Source organism: Mobula hypostoma, chromosome 3 (genome assembly GCF_963921235.1).
Source record: "Mobula hypostoma chromosome 3, sMobHyp1.1, whole genome shotgun sequence".
In the NCBI taxonomy this organism is placed as follows: Eukaryota; Metazoa; Chordata; class Chondrichthyes; order Myliobatiformes; family Myliobatidae; genus Mobula; species Mobula hypostoma.
In genome coordinates this window covers 84630565-84652867 of record NC_086099.1, presented here as the reverse complement: position 1 = coordinate 84652867, position 22303 = coordinate 84630565, and the positions used below count along the sequence as shown (strand labels likewise).

At 39.4% G+C, this 22303-nt stretch overlaps 1 protein-coding gene across 2 annotated transcripts in view; it reads left to right on the top strand.

Moving 5' to 3' along the window:
- The window catches only part of slit2 (slit homolog 2 (Drosophila)), a 463208-nt gene extending 441239 nt beyond the window's left edge, over positions 1 to 21969 (top strand). For both annotated transcript variants that reach the window (XM_063043381.1, XM_063043380.1), the window contains 4 exons: positions 6200 to 6354; positions 7121 to 7409; positions 17118 to 17329; positions 20668 to 21969. In XM_063043381.1, coding sequence (XP_062899451.1) covers positions 6200 to 6354; positions 7121 to 7409; positions 17118 to 17329; positions 20668 to 20909 — 898 coding nt within the window. In that variant the 3' untranslated portion in view covers positions 20910 to 21969. The remainder of the gene's footprint in view (positions 1 to 6199; positions 6355 to 7120; positions 7410 to 17117; positions 17330 to 20667) is intronic.
- The last annotated feature ends 334 nt before the right edge of the window (positions 21970 to 22303 follow it).

Below are 22303 nucleotides of genomic sequence, written 5' to 3'. Positions count from 1 at the left end.
TCCATGGTTCTTGTTTTAGGAACCGTATATCCACTTAATGGGAAATCAGTTGTTATTCCTTAGTACCATTGACAGTATTTCAGTGGTTAAATCAATATGGATATGTATTCTGAGATGTGGTTCCCCTACTCTGTCTTCTCTATTAGTCCATTCCCCATTCTGGCTCCCTTGTTACCCCTTCTCTTCTCACCTGCCCATCACCTCCCTCTGGTGCCCCACCTCCATGCCTTTCTCCCATGGACCACTATACTCATATTGATTCCATCTTCAGTGCTTTGCCTCTACCACATATCACCTGCCACCTTCTCACTTCATCCACCATTCTTCCCCCTCACCTGGTTTCACCTATCACCTGCCAGCTTGTACTCATTCTCCTCACCCCACCATCTTATTTTGGTTTTTTCCTCCTTCCTTTCCAGTCCTCATGAAGGATCTTAGCCTGAAATGTCAAATGTCAACTGTTCATAGATGCTGCCTGACTTGCGGAGGTCTTCCAGCATTTTGTATGTGTTGCTCTGGATTTCTGCAGAGTCTCTTGTGTTTATGGTTTGCAATATAGTTGGTCCAATTTGGGGTTTTGGAATTTGAATATCCAATTTTAAGATGGTAATTCTCCATCACAAGCAGTGGCTCCAAGAAAGCATGTTCCTGTTATGGGGCCCAGCTATGTGCAGAAAGAAAAGAAAATTCTCCTCTCCGTTCCTGTCCCTTCCTCTCCTAAAAGGAAGCTCAAGACACGTTCTGCATTGGTAGCAATACATAGCAGTCTTTCTTCACCTATGGGGTTAGCAAGTTGTTCAACTTTCAGAAGATGAAGTGTCATCAGAGCTGTAGGTGATGCTGTGCTCAGTGGGTGACTGCCCATCCATTCCTTTTCATTAAGAGAACCAATGCAATCTCAAGCAGATAATGCAGCAAGTTCATAGCAATGTTGGTCAGCCCTGATTAGTACAAATCCTCAATGAGACCATAGGAATGGAAACAAATAGAGTGTAGTTCTAAGACTTTAAAAAGAGTGAACATATATCTTACATATTTGTAACTGTTTTTGTACTAAAATCTAATGTTGATAGTTCATTGTGAAACTAATCTTCAGATGTAGTCTTGCTGAAGGAACAGGCTACAAGCAATAAGCTTGAACCTGGCTACTTCTGAGTAATTCCCATCCAAAGTCATCCAACCAAAGAAGACTGGTATTGTCAGAATTTATCGCAGAGTCACAAAAGAGAGGAAAAGAGAAATGTTTCGCAATAAGGCATTAATTAGACAATTCATCACTCATGTACAGAATTGTGACAGGTCCTTCTGGCAATATATTGGCTTGCATAACACAAAGATACTGCTAATAATTAACTCAAATAGAATCCTTTGACAAGCATGTCATTCTTAACATTTATCATTTATTACCATGTTTTGAGTCACAGAGAAGATTACAGTGAGTCTTTAATATGATTCCCATTCAGCTGAAGTCTGATATAATGTTTCCATGCATAATTATGCCTAAGTAATTAAACAAGCAGAATGAATATGATTTGTTTAAAATATTTTTTAAAATGTCCTCCAGATTTAGGAAATTCTGAAAGAACACCAGAAATGGTTAGTGGATTGACCACATCTCAAAGTTGTTAATGATGCATCCTTTGCAGAATGACTATTGTTTTAATTTAGAAAATATGACAAACAACTTGGGCATAGCACGTTCTGATAAAAAATACAGTGGATTCCAGTTGATTGGAACACATCAGGACCAGTACATTGGGCCAATTAAGTGGCTGCCCCAATTAGCTGAAATTTCATGGAAGTAGTTATAAAGGAATAAAGAAGGCAAACTGCCATTTAACTCAGTAACAAATTATGTATTTAAATGAGATACAGAACAAACTATAACACTATCAATGCTACTTCAAAACTATAAACCTGTGAATTAGTTCGTATTAGTTATCAACGGAAGAATTCATCTGGTGTACGCTGCTGTGTATGGGATGTTCTGGGAGGAGTACCACCTCTGGTAAGGGGCTTGTCGTGTCCATTCTGTGGCAGCTCACTCACCTTTGGTCCCAGTGGACGCTCACCTTTCACATGTGGCTTCAAGTAGCTGTCTGTATGTGACAGTGGTCGCACCCTGGTACTCCGCTTCCAAGGGCAGGCTAAAGCTGGCAGACCTCATACCCTGGTGAAATAGGGACATGCCTCTCCAAGCATGTGAAGTCAGCTCCAGTGGACTGAGCAGATGAGAACAAGTGTGAGATCCAATGGCTAAGAGGTGGTTCTGCAATGCTTCATGGAGAGCGAAGGCATGATAAAGCACAGAAGTTGTCATGGTCTCTTGGTTCCAAGGGAAGACCCCAGTGTGGGATGACTATTTGTACTCCTGATCCAGACTTCTGAGATTGAGAGAGTAAAACTGTCCCAGTGCAACAGCTTTTCAACTTTAAGAACTCTCCTGCTCAGGTTTCACTGTCATCTTCGGATACAACAGATAACCACACATTGTTATGTTCTTTTAAATGATGGTAAATGAACAAAATCAGTGCAGACACTTAGTGTAGATAATGGACTGCCTTCATACTATGTTTTCGATAATTGCATCCTGCAAATCTCCATTTTCACTCCTGGCGATTTCTGGCATCTCCAAGCCTGAAAGCTTGAAACCACAGTTAACAAAACAATTCTAAATAGTCTTACTGCTTATTTCTCACCAACTATCAGGGCCAAAAATCACTGCTTTGTGAACACAAACACATGCAAGTCATGCTATTTAAAAACTGTTTGCTCTAAGCACAGTGTAGTGTCTAATGTTCACACAAGTTCACACGACTGATGCTAGTTAGAAACTGAGAACAGTTACAGTTTCATGTAACAATTAATCAGCATAGTGTCCCAAATAAACAAAAGAAATCCCAGTCACATTCTCAATTAGTTTATGTTCTTTAAGTGTTGTCCCATATGATAGTCTACTCAGATTAACTGAGGGACCAATTAACTGAACCCACTGTAAAGTGACAATGACTAGATATTTTGTTCTAGTCTGTTGAAAGAAGAATAAATATTATCTAAGACATCTGGAGTAACTACTTAAAAATAGTGACAAAGAATTTGTTGTGTATACCTAAGAAAACAGACAGGATTCCTCCAGCAGCTTGGAGCTCTCTCACAAATGCTGGAATGGTGTATCTGCCTAGATTTTGATGTCCAGGTCTCTTGAGTGGGAATTCAAAGTCACCACCTTCAACTTTAGAGCTGAATGTGCTATCAACTAAGTCACAGGTTTCACCATCCATAATTATGCTGAGTCCATTATGAAGATGAATCTGATCTTGAAACATAGAACCTAGAATAGTACAGCACAGTACAGGCCCTTCGGCCCACAATGTTGTGCCAACCCTCAAACCCTGCCTCCCATATAAGCCCACACCTTAAATTCCTCCATATACCTGTCCAGTAGTCTCTTAAATTTCACTAGTGTATCTGCTTCCACCATTGACTCAGGCAGTGCATTCCACGCACCAACCACTCTCTGAGTAAAAAACCTTCCTCTAATATCCCCCTTGACCTTCCCACCCCTTACCTTAAAGCCATGTCCTCTTGTATTGAGCAGTGGTGCCCTGGGGAAGAGGCACTGGCTATCCACTCTATCTATTCCGCTTATTATCTTCTACACCTCTATCATGTCTCCTCTCATCCTCCTCCTCTCCAAAGAGTAAAGCCCGAGCTCCATTAACCTCTGATCATAATGCATATTCTCTAAACCAGGCAGCATTCTGGTAAATCTCCTCTGTACCCATTCCAATGCTTCCACATCCTTCCTGTAGTGAGGCGATCAGAACTGGACACAGTACTCCAACAAGTGTGGCCTAACCAGAGTTTTATAGAGCTGTATCATTACATCGCGACTCTTAAACTCTATCCCTCGACTTACGAAAGCTAAAACCCCATAAGCTTTCTTAACTACCCTATCCACCTGTGAGGCAACTTTCAGGGATCTGTGGACATGTACCCACAGATCCCTCTGCTCCTCCACACTACCAGGTACCCTGCCATTTACTTTGTACTCTGCCTTGGAGTTTGTCCTTCCAAAGTGTACCACCTCACACTTCTCCGGGTTGAACTCCATCTGCCACTTCTCAGCCCACTTCTGCATCCTATCAATGTCCCTCTGCAATCTTTGACAATCCTCTATACTATCTACAACACCACCAACCTTTGTGTCATCTGCAAACTTGCCAACCCACCCTTCTACCCCCACATCCAGGTCGTTAATAAAAATCATGAAAAGTAGAGGTCCCAGAACAGATCCTTGTGGGACACCACTAGTCACAATCCTCCAATCTGAATGTACTCCCTCCACCACGACTCTCTGCCTTCTGCAGGCAAGCCAATTCTGAATCCACCTGGCCAAATTTCCTTGGATCCCATGCCTTCTGACTTTCTGAATAAGCCTACCATGTGGAACCTTGTCAAATGCCTTACTAAAATCCATATAGATCACATCCACTGCACTACCCTCATCTATATGCCTGGTCACCTCCTCAAAGAACTCTATCAGGCTTGTTAGACACGATCTGCCCTTCAGAAAGCCATGCTGACTGTCCCTGATCAGACCATGATTCTCTAAATGCCTATAGATCCTATCTCTAAGAATCTTTTCCAACAGCTTTCCCACCACAGATGTAAGGCTCACTGGTCTATAATTACCTGGACTATCCCTACTACCTCTTTTGAACAAGGGGACAATATTCATCTCCCTCCAATCCTCCGGTACCATTCCCGTGGACAACGAGGACATAAAGATCCTAGTCAGAGGCTCAGCAATCTCTTCCCTCGCCTCGTGGAGCAGCCTGGGGAATATTCCGTCAGGCCCCGGGGACTTATCAGTCCTAATGTATTTTAACAACTCCAACACCTCCTCTCCCTTAATATCAACATGCTCCAGAACATCAACCTCGCTCATATTGTCCTCACCATCATCAAGTTCCCTCTCATTGGTGAATACCGAAGAGAAGTATTCATTGAGGACCTCACTCACTTCCACAGCCTCCAGGTACTTCTTCCCACCTTTATCTCTAATCAGTCCTACCTTCACTCCTGTCATCCTTCTTTTCTTCACATAATTGAAGAATGCTTTGGGGTATTTCTTTACTCTACTCACCAAGGCCTTCTCATGTCCCCTTCTTGCTCTTCTCAGCCCCTTCTTAAGCTCCTTTCTTGCTTCCCTATATTCCTCAATAGACCCATCTGATCCTTGCTTCCTAAACCTGATGAATGCTACCTTCTTCCACCTGACTGGATTTTCCACCTCACTTGTCACCCAGGGTTGCTTCACCCTCCCATTCTTTATCTTCCTCACTTGAACTGATTTATCCCTAACATCCTGCAAGAGACCTCTAAACATCGACCACATGGCAATAGTACATTTCCCTGCAAAAACATCATCCCAATTCACACCCGCAAGTTCTAGCTTTATAGCCTCATAATTTGCCCGTCCCCAATTAAAAATTTTCCTGTCTTCTCTGATTCTATCCTTTTCCATGATATTGCTAAAATATGTTTAAACCATATTTAAATAGACTGTATTTGGGCAGACAGATTCACAAGTTCACATCCATAATTCTTCACTCCCTACATAAGCTCCATTTTCTGAAGTCCCTCTATACCAGGGGTTCCCAACCTAGGAACAATGGACTTCTTCCTTAATGGTATTGGTCCATGGCATAAAAAAAGATTGTGAACCCCTGCCCTATCCTGCTATATAAAAGTAAAAAACACTAAGTCACAATCTTGAAAGACTTCGACACTCTCACTATCCACAATCTTTTGGAGCAGAGTTCTAAATTTGCACTATGCTTTACTTAAGAACAGCGTTTCTGAGTATTGTATCTAAATGTTTTCAGCCTGGAATAGTTTCTGTATCTAATAAAGTGACCAATAAATGTATGTTCGTGGTCTTCTTCTGCTGTAGCCCATCCTGCCCTGAGTTAGTGCGGATGGAAACATGGGCAAATAATAAAGTATGCTTTCGTTAAAGGATCAAGTGACTAATCTACAATTTACATTGTATTAAATTAAAGCAAACAAATAATTTTCAATGTTACTAACCACAAACGTATGACCACCATTCAAGTAAATCTGCTTGATTTTTGGTGCAATATACAATGTAAATTATCCATTTAACTGAGCTCCCTTGTTTTTTTTTCTGCAGTGTGGAAACAATTAATGATGGTAACTTCCACAATCTGGAACTGGTGGCAGCTGATCAGATGTTGAGTTTGGTGATTGATGGAGGAAATCCGAAGAGTATCAACAACCTAGCCAGACAATCCACACTTAATGTGGACTCCCCTCTCTATGTTGGAGGTATGGAGTGGCTCCAGAACCTTACTTACATTGTACACTGATGAGCAAATTCCTTCTGCATGACTGCTTTGTGTAATTTTTCACAGTTCTGGGCAAAGATCACAATCTGCAGATAATTATAAAGCGAACACGATATCAGGCATTATATTCCATTTTATTAGACAAAAATATATTTCTAAGAAACAGAAGTTAAATGTTATGAATTAGTGATTACAGTGATGTGTTTGCAAAATAAAATACAACCCTTTGCACACAATACTTACTGAATAACTCTGTTGGTAATTTTGCTGAAGGCAAACGAAGGATTAGCAGATTTACATGTGAGGCTAACCTTACCAACACAGTTGCACAAAAATAGCCCTGCATTGATTGAGCGGTTGTTTCTACTTAAATGATAATTCCTGAGAGTCCTTCTACAATGACCTTTGCCGTAGGTTTTAGTTCTGTGTGTGTGATTTTTCCAGTTAAGGCTTTTATCTCATAATGGGCATCACCACCTTAGGTCACAACTAGAATATTATACTGTATACACAGGTTGTTGGTAATGGGTTTCTAATGCAAGTTAGAAAATGCATGAGAAGTGTAGGTTAAAAGAGGAACAGGAAATGGATGATTTCAGCAATTATTTGCTGAAGGGAATGAATCTTATAAGTTATTTTGGCTTACAAATCTGAATGTGTTTTAGCACTGCTATGGAATTTCAGTATTAGCACTAAAGTGCTTTCACTCCATAAAATCATTCACCAAATTTTGGCTGTTTTTTTAGGTATGCCCATCAGGACCAACTTGGCAGCTTTGCGCCAAGGACCAGGTCAGAATGGTACCAGCTTCCATGGCTGCATCCGCAACTTGTATATCAACAATGAACTGCAGGATTTCAAGAAAGTTCCAATGCAGACTGGCATTCTGCCAGGCTGTGAACCCTGCCAGAAGAAGATGTGCCAACATGGCACTTGTCACTCCATCAGCCAATCCAGTTTCACTTGTGAATGTGAAGGAGGTTGGACTGGGACACTTTGTGACCAGCAAACCAATGACCCATGTCAGGGCAACAAGTAAGTGACTGTGCATCTGTTATTGATAGTCTTAAATGAGTTAAATGCATCTTTTTATGTTCATCCAAATGGGTGATGTAAATGCTAGTGAAGGGGCTGTGTTACCATTTTTGTTGACACAAGGTGCTGGAATATGGAGAAACACACAAGGTGCTGGAGGGACCCAGCAGATCAGGCAGCACTTATGGGAGAAAATGAGCAGTCAATGTTTTGGATCAAGACCCTTCATTTGGTCTGGTGACTCCATTGGAACATCCACCATGCTGAAATATACAGTGATAGTATGTTTAGTGAGGTAGTCACACTGCACATAAAGGCTACACTGCCAGGAAGGTACCTAGCAAAGTGGGAGAGGCAATCCATTTAGATATCCCCCTCTCCCAGCAACTCTTTTGGAAACTCTTCAGGCACATGATCTCTCAGGAGGGATACAGGAAGACTCAGGCTCACAGCACATGGGCCTACCTACTCAAAAGGAAAAGAAGAAGGCAGGGAAATTCCATTGCAAGAGAATATAAAGGTGCTTATGCAGCCATGAATATGACTCCCAGATGACTAATTGTCTCCCTGGCATTAGAGTCAGGAATGTCACAGAATGGCTGCAGAGCTTTCTTGAGTGGAAGGTTAAAATATTAGTGATTGAATAACATATTGGCACCAATAATTTAGGTGCAAAAGGACCGATGTCTTGCAAGCTTGAATTTAGGGGTTAGCTGATAAGTTACCAAGTACAGAGTCAAATGGTAGTAACCTCAGAGTTACTTCCAGTACTGGTGCCAGTGATGATAGAAGACAATAAACAGATAAATGTTTGGCTAAATAAATAGTATAGGAGAGGGAGTGATTTAGATTCAAGGAGTAATATATCTGGTTCTGGAGGTAGATGGGGCCTGCTTCATCCAGGTAGGCCCAGAACCCATCCTTGTAGAGTTGTTTGCTCACAGTGCTGTTGGGGAGGGTTTAAAAGGGGCTAGGAAAGGATTAGAACTTAGCAGTTTGACTCAGGAGAGAGAAATAAACCAGGATAGAGGTGGAAGAACATTAGAGAAGGCAGGGAAATCAAGCACAAGAGGCAAATAAGAACACAAGACAAAATAAATGTAAGGTAAATAAAAACACTGGACAACAAATTTTTTTGAAAATGTTGCTTCCTAGGATTTTTTTTTGTTTGTGATAGACCGCTTGAAGCTGACCACAAATATAATATCAGACTACTTGTATCACATAGGAATTTAGAGAATCAAAAAATTGACTTCTATTGAATATAATGCATTTAATTGCATAATAGTGTTGACACTTTGCAATAGCTCAACTAAGCTGAAGATGCTTTGTTGATGATTTTTGTTTGTGCTCAGCGTCTGTGACTTCTCGCTTAAGTGTCGAACAATAATCAGCCAGCATTGATAGATTCCAGTTGCCCTGATACTATTTCTCCATGAACGCATTGTCCTGGTGAAACCTTTCACCATGCTCATAGCTGACAGTGCCAAGTTTTGCAGCGAAGAAGTCTAAATGGAAATGCAAAAAATAGATATTCAGTGACATGTTGAACTTGTGATTTTGTATGCTTGAAGCATGTTGTCAATCTGCTGCATGTGGTTTGTGCTCTGTAGTTGTCAAGAATATTTTCAGCAACATCCTTGAATGCCTTCCATGTGATTTTCTTCAGTCTCACTAGAATTTCATAGAATTGCCTGTCATTGATGACCTGTTAGATTTGTGGACCAACAACAATGCCGTCCTTGATCTTGGCATCAGTTATTCTGACCTGAATCATAAATTGAAGTAACAAATATAGGTGATTCCAAAAAAAAGGTGTGTGTGATAGGGAAATTTCATGGTGATTTTCATAACTAGCAGCCCCAAATCCATAAAATACACGCAAAAGTATTCAGGAACCAAAACCTTTGTTATCTTGTGAAAAGGACAAACCAAAAGGCTTTCTATCTTAATACACAATATATTTGTAATAAGGTAAATAATTAGAGGTGAATGGATATGATCTTATGGACATTATGGAGACATGCTTTATATGATTATGAGAACACGCAGTCCCCTTTTATTGTTATTTAGTAATGCATGCATTAAGAAATGATAAAAATGTTTTTCCAGAATGATATCACGGAAACACATGACAAATCGACTTAAAACAAAAACCACATTATTATAACATATAGTTACAACAGTGCAAAGCAATACCGTAATTTGATAAGAACAGACCATGGCACAGTAAAAGTCTCAAAGTCTCTCGAAAGTCCCATCATCTCACGCAGACGGTAAACCTCCAGCGCCGCCAACTTGCCGATGCAGCATCCCGGAAGCATCCGACCACAGTCCGACTCCAAGTCCGTCCGAAAAACTCCGAGCCTCCGACCACCTATTCGACACCGAGCACCATCTCGGCCAGGCGTTTTGACCCCAGCCCCGGCAACAGGCGAAACGTAAAGCCGAGGATTTGGGGCCTTTGTCTCCAGAGATTCTTGATTGCACAGTAGCAGCAGCAGCGAAGCAGGCATTTCAGAAGTTGCTCCAGATGTTTCTCTGCGATTCTCATGGCTGTCCCCATCAAATCCGGATTGTGCACAGCACCCCTAGTTACACACATTGATATTCATTTGGAACGGCCGCGTGCGCTGCGTCGCGCCGCCATCTTCTCCTCCCTTGCAAGGGGTTCAAGGATATTTGACTACTAGGAATGACAGGCAGGAAGGAAAAGGTGACATTCACTAATGAGAAATGAATAGCGGACACCTTGTAGGAAAGGGTGTAAATCAACAAATACTGTGCTGTGTAAAATGAGCAGTGCAATTATTTAGGAGACCTCATGTAGATTGTGTTGATTAAGTTGGAAAGGGTAGCACTGAAAATTAATCTCCAGAGTTCATTAGGAATTTTTTCCTAGAGAATTATGTTATAGAGCCAAACCAGGAACAAGCTTTCTTGGATCTGTAACGGGTAATGAAGCACATTTGATAAGTGACCTGAGAGTGAATGAATCCCCTAGGAGGTAATGATATCATTTGAGGGAAAAAAAAATCTTGGGTTAGAAATAAATTGTGTTTAACCTAAATAAAGGGAATTGCAATGGAATGAGGATAGAGCTGGCTGAGATGGTCTAGTTGGAGGGTTTAAACGGCATATAGTTTCTGACATTTAACATGATAATGCATAATACTCAGTAAAAAATATAACCCAGCAGGGAGGGTTGAACCAATCATAGTTAAGCAAAGAAGTTAAGGAAGATATTAAGTTGAAACGGAAAACATAAAAGAAGGCAAAAGTTCGTGTGAATTTGAAGACTGGGTTAAGTTTAGAATTCAGCAAAGAACATGAAATATAATAGGAAAAAGTAAATAATGAGAGTGAACTAGGAATGGATACCAAAAGAGCTTATACAAACTTCTGTAAGTATATGACAAAAGAGATATAGATACAGGGAAAAAGGTAGTGGCAAAGGAGTTATCAGATATTTTCCCTCAATCATGTAGAAAATGATCCCAGAAATAGCCTAGTAATGCTGAATAATGTTGGGGGAAAATTAAATGCCATCATTATCACTGGAGAATTAGGTAAAATAATGCGGCTAAAGGGTGTTAAAACCCTGAGCCCAGATGGGCCAGAAGTGGCTCCCAACAGGATAGATGCAGGATTGTAATCTTCCAACAGTCCTTCAATTCTGAAGAAGTACCGGAGGACCGGAAAACTGCGTGTTTGACACCCTTATTCAATAAGGAAGGGAGGCAAAAATGCAGTTAACCATAGATTTAGTAGCCTAATAAATATTTTTCGAAAATGCTAGAAATGATATATTAGGGAAGTAATAACAGCAAATGTGAAAATTGTAACTTAATTATGCAAAATCATCCTAGCTTCACAAAGGGGAGATCATTTCTTACATACTTATAGAGCTTTTTGTGGAAGGGAGGACCAAAGTGAATAGGTAGGAATAAGTAGAAATGTGTACTTGGGTTTTCCAGTAAGTGCTTAACAAGATGCCTCAGAAAAGTTATATCACAAGATATGAGACCATGGTGTTTAAGGTTTCTTGATGGGATGGAAAGAGGGTTGGCTACAAAACAGCAAAAAAAAAATCCAATGAAGTGTTTTATTTAAGGTTGAAACTTGTACCAGTGTAGTCAGCACTGGGAGTACATCTAATTACTTGTTGAATATTAATAAGTTGGAAGGAAGAGAATGATTTGTAAACAAATTTGCAACAACATAAAAGTAGATGAGGAGAAAAACAGCAAGGTCAATATAGTTCATAGTGAAGTATTAGTAAGTTTGTTGGGTGGGCAAGAAGTTGGCAAAATTGAGAAATTGTGCAGTTTGAAAGGAAAAACAAAAGAGTGGTATTATGTAAATTAAAAAATTGCAGAAAACAGATTTAAGAGCTCTTATGTATGAAACATAGAAAGCTTCACACATGTGTAGGAGGTAAAAGGGAAAGCTGATTTCAAGGGATTGGAATATAAAAGTTGTGAAATCTTAATGCATGAATATTGTGATCAAGTTTAGTTCACTTGTTGATGGAATGATAGCATTTCATCGGAAACACGTGAGAGGAGGTTCACCTGGGTGAACCCAGATATCATATGAGGAAAGGTAAAACAAAACTGCTCAATGCAATTCAGAAGAATAATCTTTTTGCAACTTGTAAGATTGTTCGGGTCTAGAGATGTTAACTGCTGAGAGGAAGTTAGGGGTTTAGAGATGTTAACTACTGCGGGGAAGTTAGGGGTCTAGAGATATTAATAGCTGAGGGGAAGTTTCCTTTCATGCAAAAATCCAAAACCAGAGAACCTGGTCTCAGAATAAGGGTGTGGTCATTGAAGACTGAATTTCTTTTCTCAGAGTTGAATCTTTTGAATTCCTTGCTACAGAGAGGTGTGGAACTTGAGTCTTTGACGATAAAGCTGAGGTGAATTTCTAATCAGCAAAGGAATCAAGGATAATGGATTATTTCTTTCTTGGCGGATGGCAGTCAACGCCAGAGATCAATGCTGGTGACGCAGTGCGAGTTTAAAAAGAGCTCGGATACTTTTTGGCATTTTTCTCAGCAGGCGACAATCAGCACAGGAGATCGTTCAGTGGTGACAGCATGAGACTGAAAAAGGGCTGAAGTGCTTTTTGACTTTTTTCTTGGCGGGTGGCAGTCAGCACAAGTGGTCATTCTTTGGTGACACAGTGTGAGGTTTAAAAAGAGCTCGTGCTTTTCGGCTTCTTTCCTGGTGGGCAGCACCCAGTGCAAGAGGTCATTAGTTGGTGACATAGCACGAGGTTTAAAAAGAGCTTAGGTGGACAGAGGGCTTGGGGTGGCTCTATTACTAAGAAATGAAATCAGATCCTTGGAAAGAGATTGGAAGATATATAATCCTTGTTGGTAAAGTTTAAGAAGCTGAGATGGTAAAAAGACCCTGATGTGAGTTATATACAGCCTCCTAACAGTAGTTAAGATGTAGGCTACAAATTACAATGGGAAATTAGAAAAGGCATGTAAAAAGTGCAATGTTGTGATAATCATGGAAGATTTCAATATCCAGATAGATTGGGAAAATCAGGCTGGTGGTGAATCCCAAGAGAGGGAATTTGTCGAATGCCTATTAGATGGCTTTCTAGAGCAGCTTGAGGTTGAGCCTAATAGGAGAACATAATTCTGGATTGGTGGTTATATAATGACCCAGGTTTGATAAGAAGCTTAAGGTAAAGGAACCCTTAAGATACAGTGATCATAATACGATAGAATTCTCACTGCAGCTTGAGAAGTTGTTAAAATCAGATGTGTCAGTATTACAGTGGGCAAAGAGAATTACAAATGCATGAGAGAGGAATTGATTGGAGTGGGTCACTGGTAGGGATGACAGCAGAACAACACAGTGTTTCTGGGAGGGAGGATGAAGCAACGGAGCTGAGAAGGGAGGTCCGAGATAATATAAAAGCGAAATAAGTGACGTACAATATGGCAAAAAATTAATGGGAAGTTATAGGATTTAAAAACTAACAGAAGGGAACTAAAAAGCAATAGAGAAAAGATTAAATATGAAGGTAAGCTAGCCAATAGTATCAAAGAGAATACAAAAAGTTTTTTCAGATATATAAGGAGTAAAAAAGAGATTTGAGTGGATATCGAAACGGTGGAAAAAGACGCCAGAGATATATTACTAATTGGGACAATGAAATGGCGGAACAATTTAAGTATTTTGCATCAGTCTTCACTGTGGAAGACACTTGCAGAATGCTAGAAATGCAAGAGTATCAGGAGGAGGAAGTGAGTGTCATTGCTATTACTGAGGAGATGCTTGGGAAGCTGAAAACTCTGAAGATAGATAAGTTACCTGGACCAGTTGGACTATATTCCAGGGATCTGAAAGAGATTAGATTAGATTAGGTCAGTCCTCATTTATTGTCATTTAGAAATGCATGCTTTAAAAAATGATACAATGGTCCTCCAATATGATATCACAGAAACACAAGACAAACCAAGACTAAAACTGACAAAAACCACAAAATTATAACATATAGTTACAACAGTCCAAAGCAATACCGTAATTTGATAAGAGCAGACCATGGGCCCGGTAAAAAAAAGTCCCGATAGCCCCAACATCTCACGCAGATGGTAGAAGGGAGAAACTCTCCCTGCCATGAGCTTCCAGCATCGCAAACTTGCCGATGCAGCATCCTGGAAGCACCCAACCACAGTCCGACTCTGAGTCCGTCTGAAAACTTCGAGCCTCCGACCAGCCCTCCGACACCGAGCACCATATCTGCCGAGTGCTTCAACCCCGCCCCAGCTGTCAAGCAACAAGCAAAGCCGAAGATCGGGGCCTTCCCCTCCGGAGATTTCGGATCATACGCTAGTGGCGGCAGCAAAACAGGCATTTCAGAAGTTTCACCAGATGTTCCTCCGTGCTCTCACATCTGCCTCCATCAAATCAGAATTGTGCACGGCATAATAGATGCGAGATGAATGAAGAGGTTAGTAATGATAAAGGGAGGGAGGCAGAAGAAAGGAAATGATAGGCCAGTTAGCTTGACTTCAGTGGTTGGAAACTTGTTGGAATCTATTATTAAGGATGAGGATTTAGGGTACTTTGAGACACGTGATAAAATAGACCAAACTCACCATAGTTTTCTAAAAGGGAAATTTTGCCTGACAAATCTATTGGAGTTCTTTGAGGAAATAACAGGCAGGATAGGCAGTCAGTGGATGTTGTTTATTTGGATATTCAGAAGGCCTTTGACAAGGTGCTGTACATGAGGCTGCTTAATAAAATGAGCACCCATGGTATTACAGGAAAGATCCTCACATGGATAGAAGGTTGGCTGACTTGCTGGACGGAAAGAGTGGGAATAAAGGGGACCTTTTCTGATTGACTGCTCGTGACCAGTGGTATACCAAAAGGGTCGGTGCTGGGACCGCTACTTTTGACATCATTTGTCAATGATTTCGACATATGTAAAGAAGTAAACAGTCCTGATGAAGGGTCTCGGCCCAAAACGTCGACAGTTTACCCTTTTCCATTTGCCTGGCCTGCTGAGTTCCTCTTGCATTTTGTGTGTGTTGCTTTGGATTTCCAGCATCTGCAGATTTTTTCATGTTGATGAAGGAATTGATGTTTTTGTGGCCTGGCTTGCGGACAATATGATGACAGCTGAGGAAGCAGGGTGTCTGCAAAAGGACTTAGACAGGTCGGGGGAAGTGGCAGCTGGAATATAATATAGAGAAATGTATAGTTATGCACTTTGGTAGAGGAATAAATTTTGTAACTGGGTAGAAAGTTCAATAATCAAAGGTGCAGAGGGACTTCAGAGTCCTCATGCAGGATTCCATAAAGGTTAACTTGTAGGATGAGTCTGTGATAAGGAAGGCAAATGTTAGCATTCATTTTGAGAAGACTAGAATACAAAAGCAAGGATGGAATGCTGAGGCTTTATAAGGCTTTGGTCAGACTGCACTTGTGGGCAGTTGTGGGCCCCTTATCTAAAAAAGGATGTGCTGGCATTGGAGAGAGTTGAGAGGAGGTTCTCAAGGATGATCCCAAGAATGAAAGAGTTAATATATGAGGAGTGTTTGATGACTCTGGGCCTAGCCTCACTAGATTTTAGATTATGTGAGGATCTCATTAAAAGGTATCAAAATATTGAATGGACTGGATTGAGTGGGTGTGGAGAGGATGCTTCCTGTGGGAGAGTTTAGAACCAGAGGGCACAGCCACAGACTTGAGAGACATGCATTTAGAGCAAAGATGAGGAAAAATTTCTTTAGCCGGAGGGTGGTAAATCTTTGGAACTTTTTGCCAGAGCGGGTATGAGGGCCAAGTCATGGGGTTGAGAGACTTAATGTAGACTTATTGAGACACAAATAGTGCTAATTCTGGAGTCCAGTGGTGTGGTCCAACTTCGCTTGGATCAGACTTCCAATTCGACAACTTGGTATGGGATCAGACATTCCATTCATATCAGTGGTGATTTTCAACTAGCAGATTAGCAAGCCAAAACAAGGTTTATACTTGATTATTTTTGTTTAATGTCTCTCACCATGCCTAAGGATATTAATTTAGTTGTAATAAGGTTTTCTAATATCCTAGTAATTACATTAGTTGTATTTGTTCATGTCAATGTTAAAATGTCAGAGGCATGAAAAGAAATATTCAGAATAATTATAAACTTTCTTTGAAGACAAAGCTCTGCCTCCAGTTCTGCATTTTTCAAAAGCCTGTCAGGTCCTTGTCAGGGTTTCTGTTGGTGAAATTTCCCCACCCAACTTAAGGGTGCACCAAGCAAGCGAGTTTGGCTCTTCGCATCGGGACCCCTTCTCAAAGAGAGAGCTCAGACTTTGAGAGGTGCTTGCTGCTGAGGGGCCGATACAGGAAGATCTAGTCAACTAAACTTCAATTCAGTCATTCATTTGGTACACCAAATACATTAAATAATCCATGTTAATATTTTGCATTTTTCTTCTATACTGCCGCTGAACTAATTTGAGTAAGGTGATTGTTTTCTATTTAAGAGGGTGTGTTTGTGCAACTAAGTTATTCACACGGATATTAACAATAGGCTTATTTTGGTGGGATAAGTAGGAATGAAGATAATTCCTAGCAACTCTTTATAAATGAATAGTGAGCAGGTAAAATATAATGGGATTCCTGATTGGAACTGAGCTCCCATCCTATCCGTCTGAAATCATCCTCCTGAGTTACAGTTCATGGCACTCTTTGTAGTTCAACCAGTACTGTTACATCAGTAAACGTCAAGATATGCACAGCAAAGAGCTTGAGTTTTATGGAAAATCCCTCCCACAAAGGTTTAACTTCCTCTTTTGGCTCCCAGTGTTTGTTCATCGGGATTCATTCGGTGCTGCTGTGGCAGGGTATGCTGAGACTACTTACTTAATCATGTCAAGCTGCAGTACCTAGTGAAATGGATTAACATGAAGTTTGTATTCTTGATCAAGTCTACAACTGTTAGTTGGTTGAGTCATGTCTAAACCAATAATAGGATAGGCTACATTTTCATCTGCGGAGCAGACTCGATGGGCCGAATGGCCGACTTCTGCTCCTTTGTCTTATGGTCTTAACATTACTTGCCCAATCTTTTGACCAGTGTTATATTGCATTATGGCAAACATCAAGAAGGGGGAAATAAAACTGTAGGAAGACTATACTTGAACACAGTTGTTGATTATTCAATGTTATGATCTATTTTCAGGTGCGTGCATGGTATTTGTGTGCCAATCAATGCCTTCTCGTACAGCTGTAAATGCCAGTTGGGTTTCAGAAATGTGCTGTGTGATGAGGAAGAGGAGCTGTTTAATCCTTGTCAGAACATCAGGTGTAAACATGGAACATGCAGGCTTTTGGCTCTGAGTCGGCCTTACTGTGAATGTAACAGTGGTTACACTGGAGAGAACTGTGATAAAGGTATGGACAGTTCAATAGAAATATCTTCTTAATTCTAGAGTTTAAGGACACTCAGTCTTTCTGAGATATTCTGACTTCAAGTTGCAGATGGTTTTAAACAGCCATGTCATTTGCTTTATTGTATCCAATGACTCCAAGCTTCCGAAAACAATTGGGGAGAACAATTTTACCTCTTTCATGCTCAATTCCATCCCTTCAACCAAATGAAAAGCTAGTAATGTACGTTATAAAATATAAAGCAACTGGAGTGCTATTATGGAGTGGAGTGCTGTAACTAGTATTGACTAACCTGTGGCATTCATATTCATCGTTTGGTCATTACATACCACACCTCACAAATTTGTTGTTGATTTTAGAAGCAGATGCTTTTTGCTTTAAGAATTTGAACATGTTTTGTTCCCTGTTTTCAGTAAATTGACAGATCGTCTGGTATTTCATGTAGCTGAATTATGCTGGATGCTGAGGATGACTCTTTGTATTGCTCTATGTCTCAATTTAATTCACGTTTTATGTTAATGAGGTTTATTAATTTGAAAGCACTTCATTTAAGTAGGGTTCCGTTTTTCAGCTTTATCCTCACTGCTGTTTATCTCACTTTAACATTTCTATATCTTCTTGGACTGAGCAGCCAAATCCAATGATTCTGAACTAAACCCTAGTACAAACTCTACCTCTGACCTCTCAACTTCAACTGACCAATCACAGCACCTCTTGCAGGTGAGATGAATGGGAAAAAGGGGTGATTGTTTCTTCTTCTCTCTCTTTCTCTCTTTTTGCTAGTTACCCTTTCTAAAAACATGTTTGAATTCAATAACATTTATTCCTCTTCTAGCTCTGACTTACATCTTTCCCCACTCTTTTTGCTTGTAAAATGTGATTTTCATCTTTTATTGGTATAAGTGTAAAGTATGCAGCAATTGTAATGACATTTATTCCCATGTTTTGTTAGTTCATGATTCCAAACCAAATGACTGGAAGCATAAAATCTATATCAAACATACTGTGTATAATGTTACCGGAAGTATTCTATAAGAATCAATGAAAATAACTGTAGTACAAAGGGAGTTTATGCTTTCATTCATAATTGTATGAGAAACTATATTGTTAATACTTCAAAAGACTGTATTTTCAGTTTCTTGAAATAAATAGTATTTGCCACCTTTATGGCCAACAAAAGATAACCAAGCATTCATTCTCCAAGACAACATTATAATGCAGTTTGATTCATTTAAACGTAGCAATGTTTGAAAGTTCCCCTCACTCGTGGAACAAACGGTATAACTCGTGTTCATTTAATATTCTGTTTCTATAAATAGTTTTGATTTTTTTGTATTTTTAAAATTACTTAGATACATGTAGTATCTAACTACATATAGTCATGACATAACCTGACAACTTAAAATCATGAATTACATATAGTCATGACATAACCTGACAACTTAAAATCATGAATTAGATTCTATAATATCTTATTAAAAAGTCAAGGAGTCTGGGTAAACAACGATCCTCATTTTTGTACAAGGCAAAACAAATGAAAATATGGAACTTGACTCTCATTTTCCACAATATGGATAGAAACTCCATATGCTTCATAAATGTTCTGGTCATTTATAAATCTTGTACTTAGACAGAAAGCATACTTATGATAAATTTGTTAACCGTTTTTTTATCTTAGACAATAGACAATTTTGGAAAAGTCATCTTTAGCAGTGTCTATCCTTGCATGTACTGATAATGTGTTTTATTGAACATTTAAAATTAACAATATGGGATTTAGATGTGGGATGGTAGTGAAGGTTATTGCCTGAACCATTTGGTTAAGATAATAGCCTAAACTATTATTATTTTTTGGTACTGAATCATGAATTATTTTTAATTCAGTTTCAGAGTTTCCCTTCATAGAATTTCAACTTAAGATCTCTGGGTTGCTAGTTTAGTAGTATACTATAATTCAGTATATATGATGACTATATGAATTCATGTTAATTTCCAATGGCAATGGCTAATGCTGAAGAGCTCCTTCCATTGCTGCAGTTACTGAAATATTGACCCAGATTTTGTTTTCAGTGGTGAAACACTGCTAATCTCTAACAAAACTGTCGACAATCCCTGTGGTTGTGGACTTCCTCTTTTTTCCCAATGCCAGTTCCACAAATACGCTGGCATCCAGTAACAGTGATTTCATCAAGCAGGCTAATAATTCTCAACAGCAGTAAAAAGTTTAAGGGACAGGATTTCCAAGTCACATTCTAAGTAGGGTGCATAGTATAGTCTGGGATATACATATGAGATGAAGGTAGAAATTTAAAAAAAACAGATGTTTTAGGATAAAACAATAAAAATATTTAGTTGAAAGCATGGAATTGTTACCTATTTATAAAGGAATGGCAAACTATAAACATAAAATCTGTGTTTTGGAGCCACTGAGAGTGTTAAAAGAGTAATCACAGCTTTGTTAATTGGAATATTCTAGTAAACACTCCAGCGGTCAGGTAGCATCTGTGGAGAGAAAAAGGAGCTACATTTGTCTTAGTATGCAATTTTTAAAACATTCATCCAGCTGTAAAATTTAAGTATTATTTAAACTCTGGTAAAACTTTGTAAATATCTGAAGTATAGTCATTTTTAAAGATTTATGCTGAAGACAATTCAAAAAACAACAGTACTGGGTCTGCCAGACTATCAAGTAACCATTTACACCTAGATTGAAACTTAATTTTAGCCCACATTCCCAGTAGCTCTGAACCTGTATTTTGCCCAAGGTTCCACCACACATCTAAACCTTAGGAGCATTACACAGTGATCAATTACCCTGCCAACAAACACTGAATTAGAATCATACATGACATGAAATTAGTTGTTTGGCAGCTGCAGTACAGTAGGATTCTTGGGGTTTAGGAGGAAACAGAGAGATCGCGCCAATTCTGCACATCAGAGGTCAGGATTGAATTTGGATTGCAGGACCTGTGAGGGAGTGGCTCTACAAGATGAGCCCCAACCTTCTTTTACTGTTCCCAATCCCACCAGCCCTGCCCAACTCGCATTGACAGCAGCTTCTGTTGTCTCTTCTTTAACTGCATTTGTAGCCACGCCAGATGTTGTGGTTAGCTTTTTACATGATGATTCTAGAATCAATAATAACAACAAGCTAGTCAAGAGAGATTTCACTTCACCTTCTGTTTCCCTTCTAAACTTGCAACATTGAAATCATTTAGCTACAAGCTCATGAGGCTTGACAGTATAAGTTTACTTATTGTTGAAGAAAGTAAACATACCATTAAAGTGTTGTATTACTCTAAGTCAGTCAAAAATGATAGATCTTTTGCCCTCATTTCCAGAAATCTCCTGTCGAGGAGAACGCATCCGAGATTACTACCAGAAACAGCAAGGCTATGCCGCATGCCAAACAACCAAAAAGGTCTCACGGTTAGAGTGCAGAGGTGGGTGTGACAACGGACAGTGCTGTGGGCCTCTGAGAAGCAAACGGCGGAAATACAGTTTTGAATGCACTGACGGCTCTTCATTTGTGGAGGAGGTGGAGAAGATTGTGAAATGCGGCTGCTCACGCTGTTCTTTGTAAAAGCTTCAAACGCTTGCCCCTTTTCAAAACAATGTGCGCCTGGTGACTGTGTGGGACGTATGTTGCTTTCGTGCTGGAGATATTTGAATTATATTGTAAAATACAGAACAGACTTATTTTTATTATCAGAAAATGACTATTTTCTTCATTTACAAATACATTTCAAGTCCTTTTGACTGAAAGTTGTTGCAAAACACATAAAAGTACCTGTCAGAAGCCAAACTGTTTTGACTTTTCCTGACTCAGTGTGAGGAAACTCTCTATAATTTGACATCTAGCGGACAAAATAAAATCTAAAGGAAGATTGTGCCACTGAAGAAGATGTCCGTCCATCTTTGAAACAGGGACATGGATTTAACTGTGCTGAAAGGAAATGAAACCAAGAATGTGCATCGATGAAGAAGACCTGGAACTTCCGCTGTCATTTTATATCTTGATTACGTGAACAGCAATTTTTCTTTTTCCCGGTATAATGTGTATGTTAGCATAATCGAGCTTACAAAGTGTTTTAGCAAGCCTTGTTTCCAGTATTAATTCTTTGTAATATAACTATAAATGGGGGACTATACAACAGATAGAGAATTGATGTATGGATTACTTAGTTGGATAAAGTTTTGTGGTTTTCTTTTGAAATGAGTTTATGCAGTATTCAAAATATCATTAAGAAGTATTTATTGTATCAAGAAAAACTTGTACCTAACTTTGCTAGAACTTCTCTTTCACTCCATTTTTGAATCTTTAATATATATTAATTTATATTTCATTCTCATATTTTTGTATGTTAAAAACGTTAAAAAAATGATTGCAGTTTTTTTTATTTTTATTTTGGGGGGGATAGAGTAACTAACATTCTAGCATGTCCTCTCGGGTGAATTGTGTTGTTAACTTTTTGATCAGTTGTGTCTCCTGTACTTTTGACCAATGACATTGCTTTGGTTTACAAAGCGTGGGAAATAACCTCAGCCTAACGGTGTCAGATGTAACAATCCAGTGTATATTTTGTGAAATTCTGCTGAATTTGTACGTTTACCGGTGAAATAATGATCTCCTTGACAAACTTCACTTTTGTTATAGAAGTGATTTATTTCTGAACAGCCTAGTCTATCTCCTTCCTGATCCCATCCCAAGCTTCTCATTTACCGAAATTTGACAAAAGATAAATTAAAGCACGTACTCCTCCTCCGGGCAAATGGATGTGTTGTTCCATATCAGGATATTATTGGAAGTTCCTTAGCTTCCTGACAGTAAAATTCAAAGTGTCTTCTTTCCTTGTCTATTTGTCAGTCCTCGATTCCACAGCAACTTATCATTACTAAGCTTGAGATTTAGAGTTCATAAATTTAAGTAGTTGGCTGGACTATTAACAAATTAAGGTCTCAGAGCGCCTATGTAAG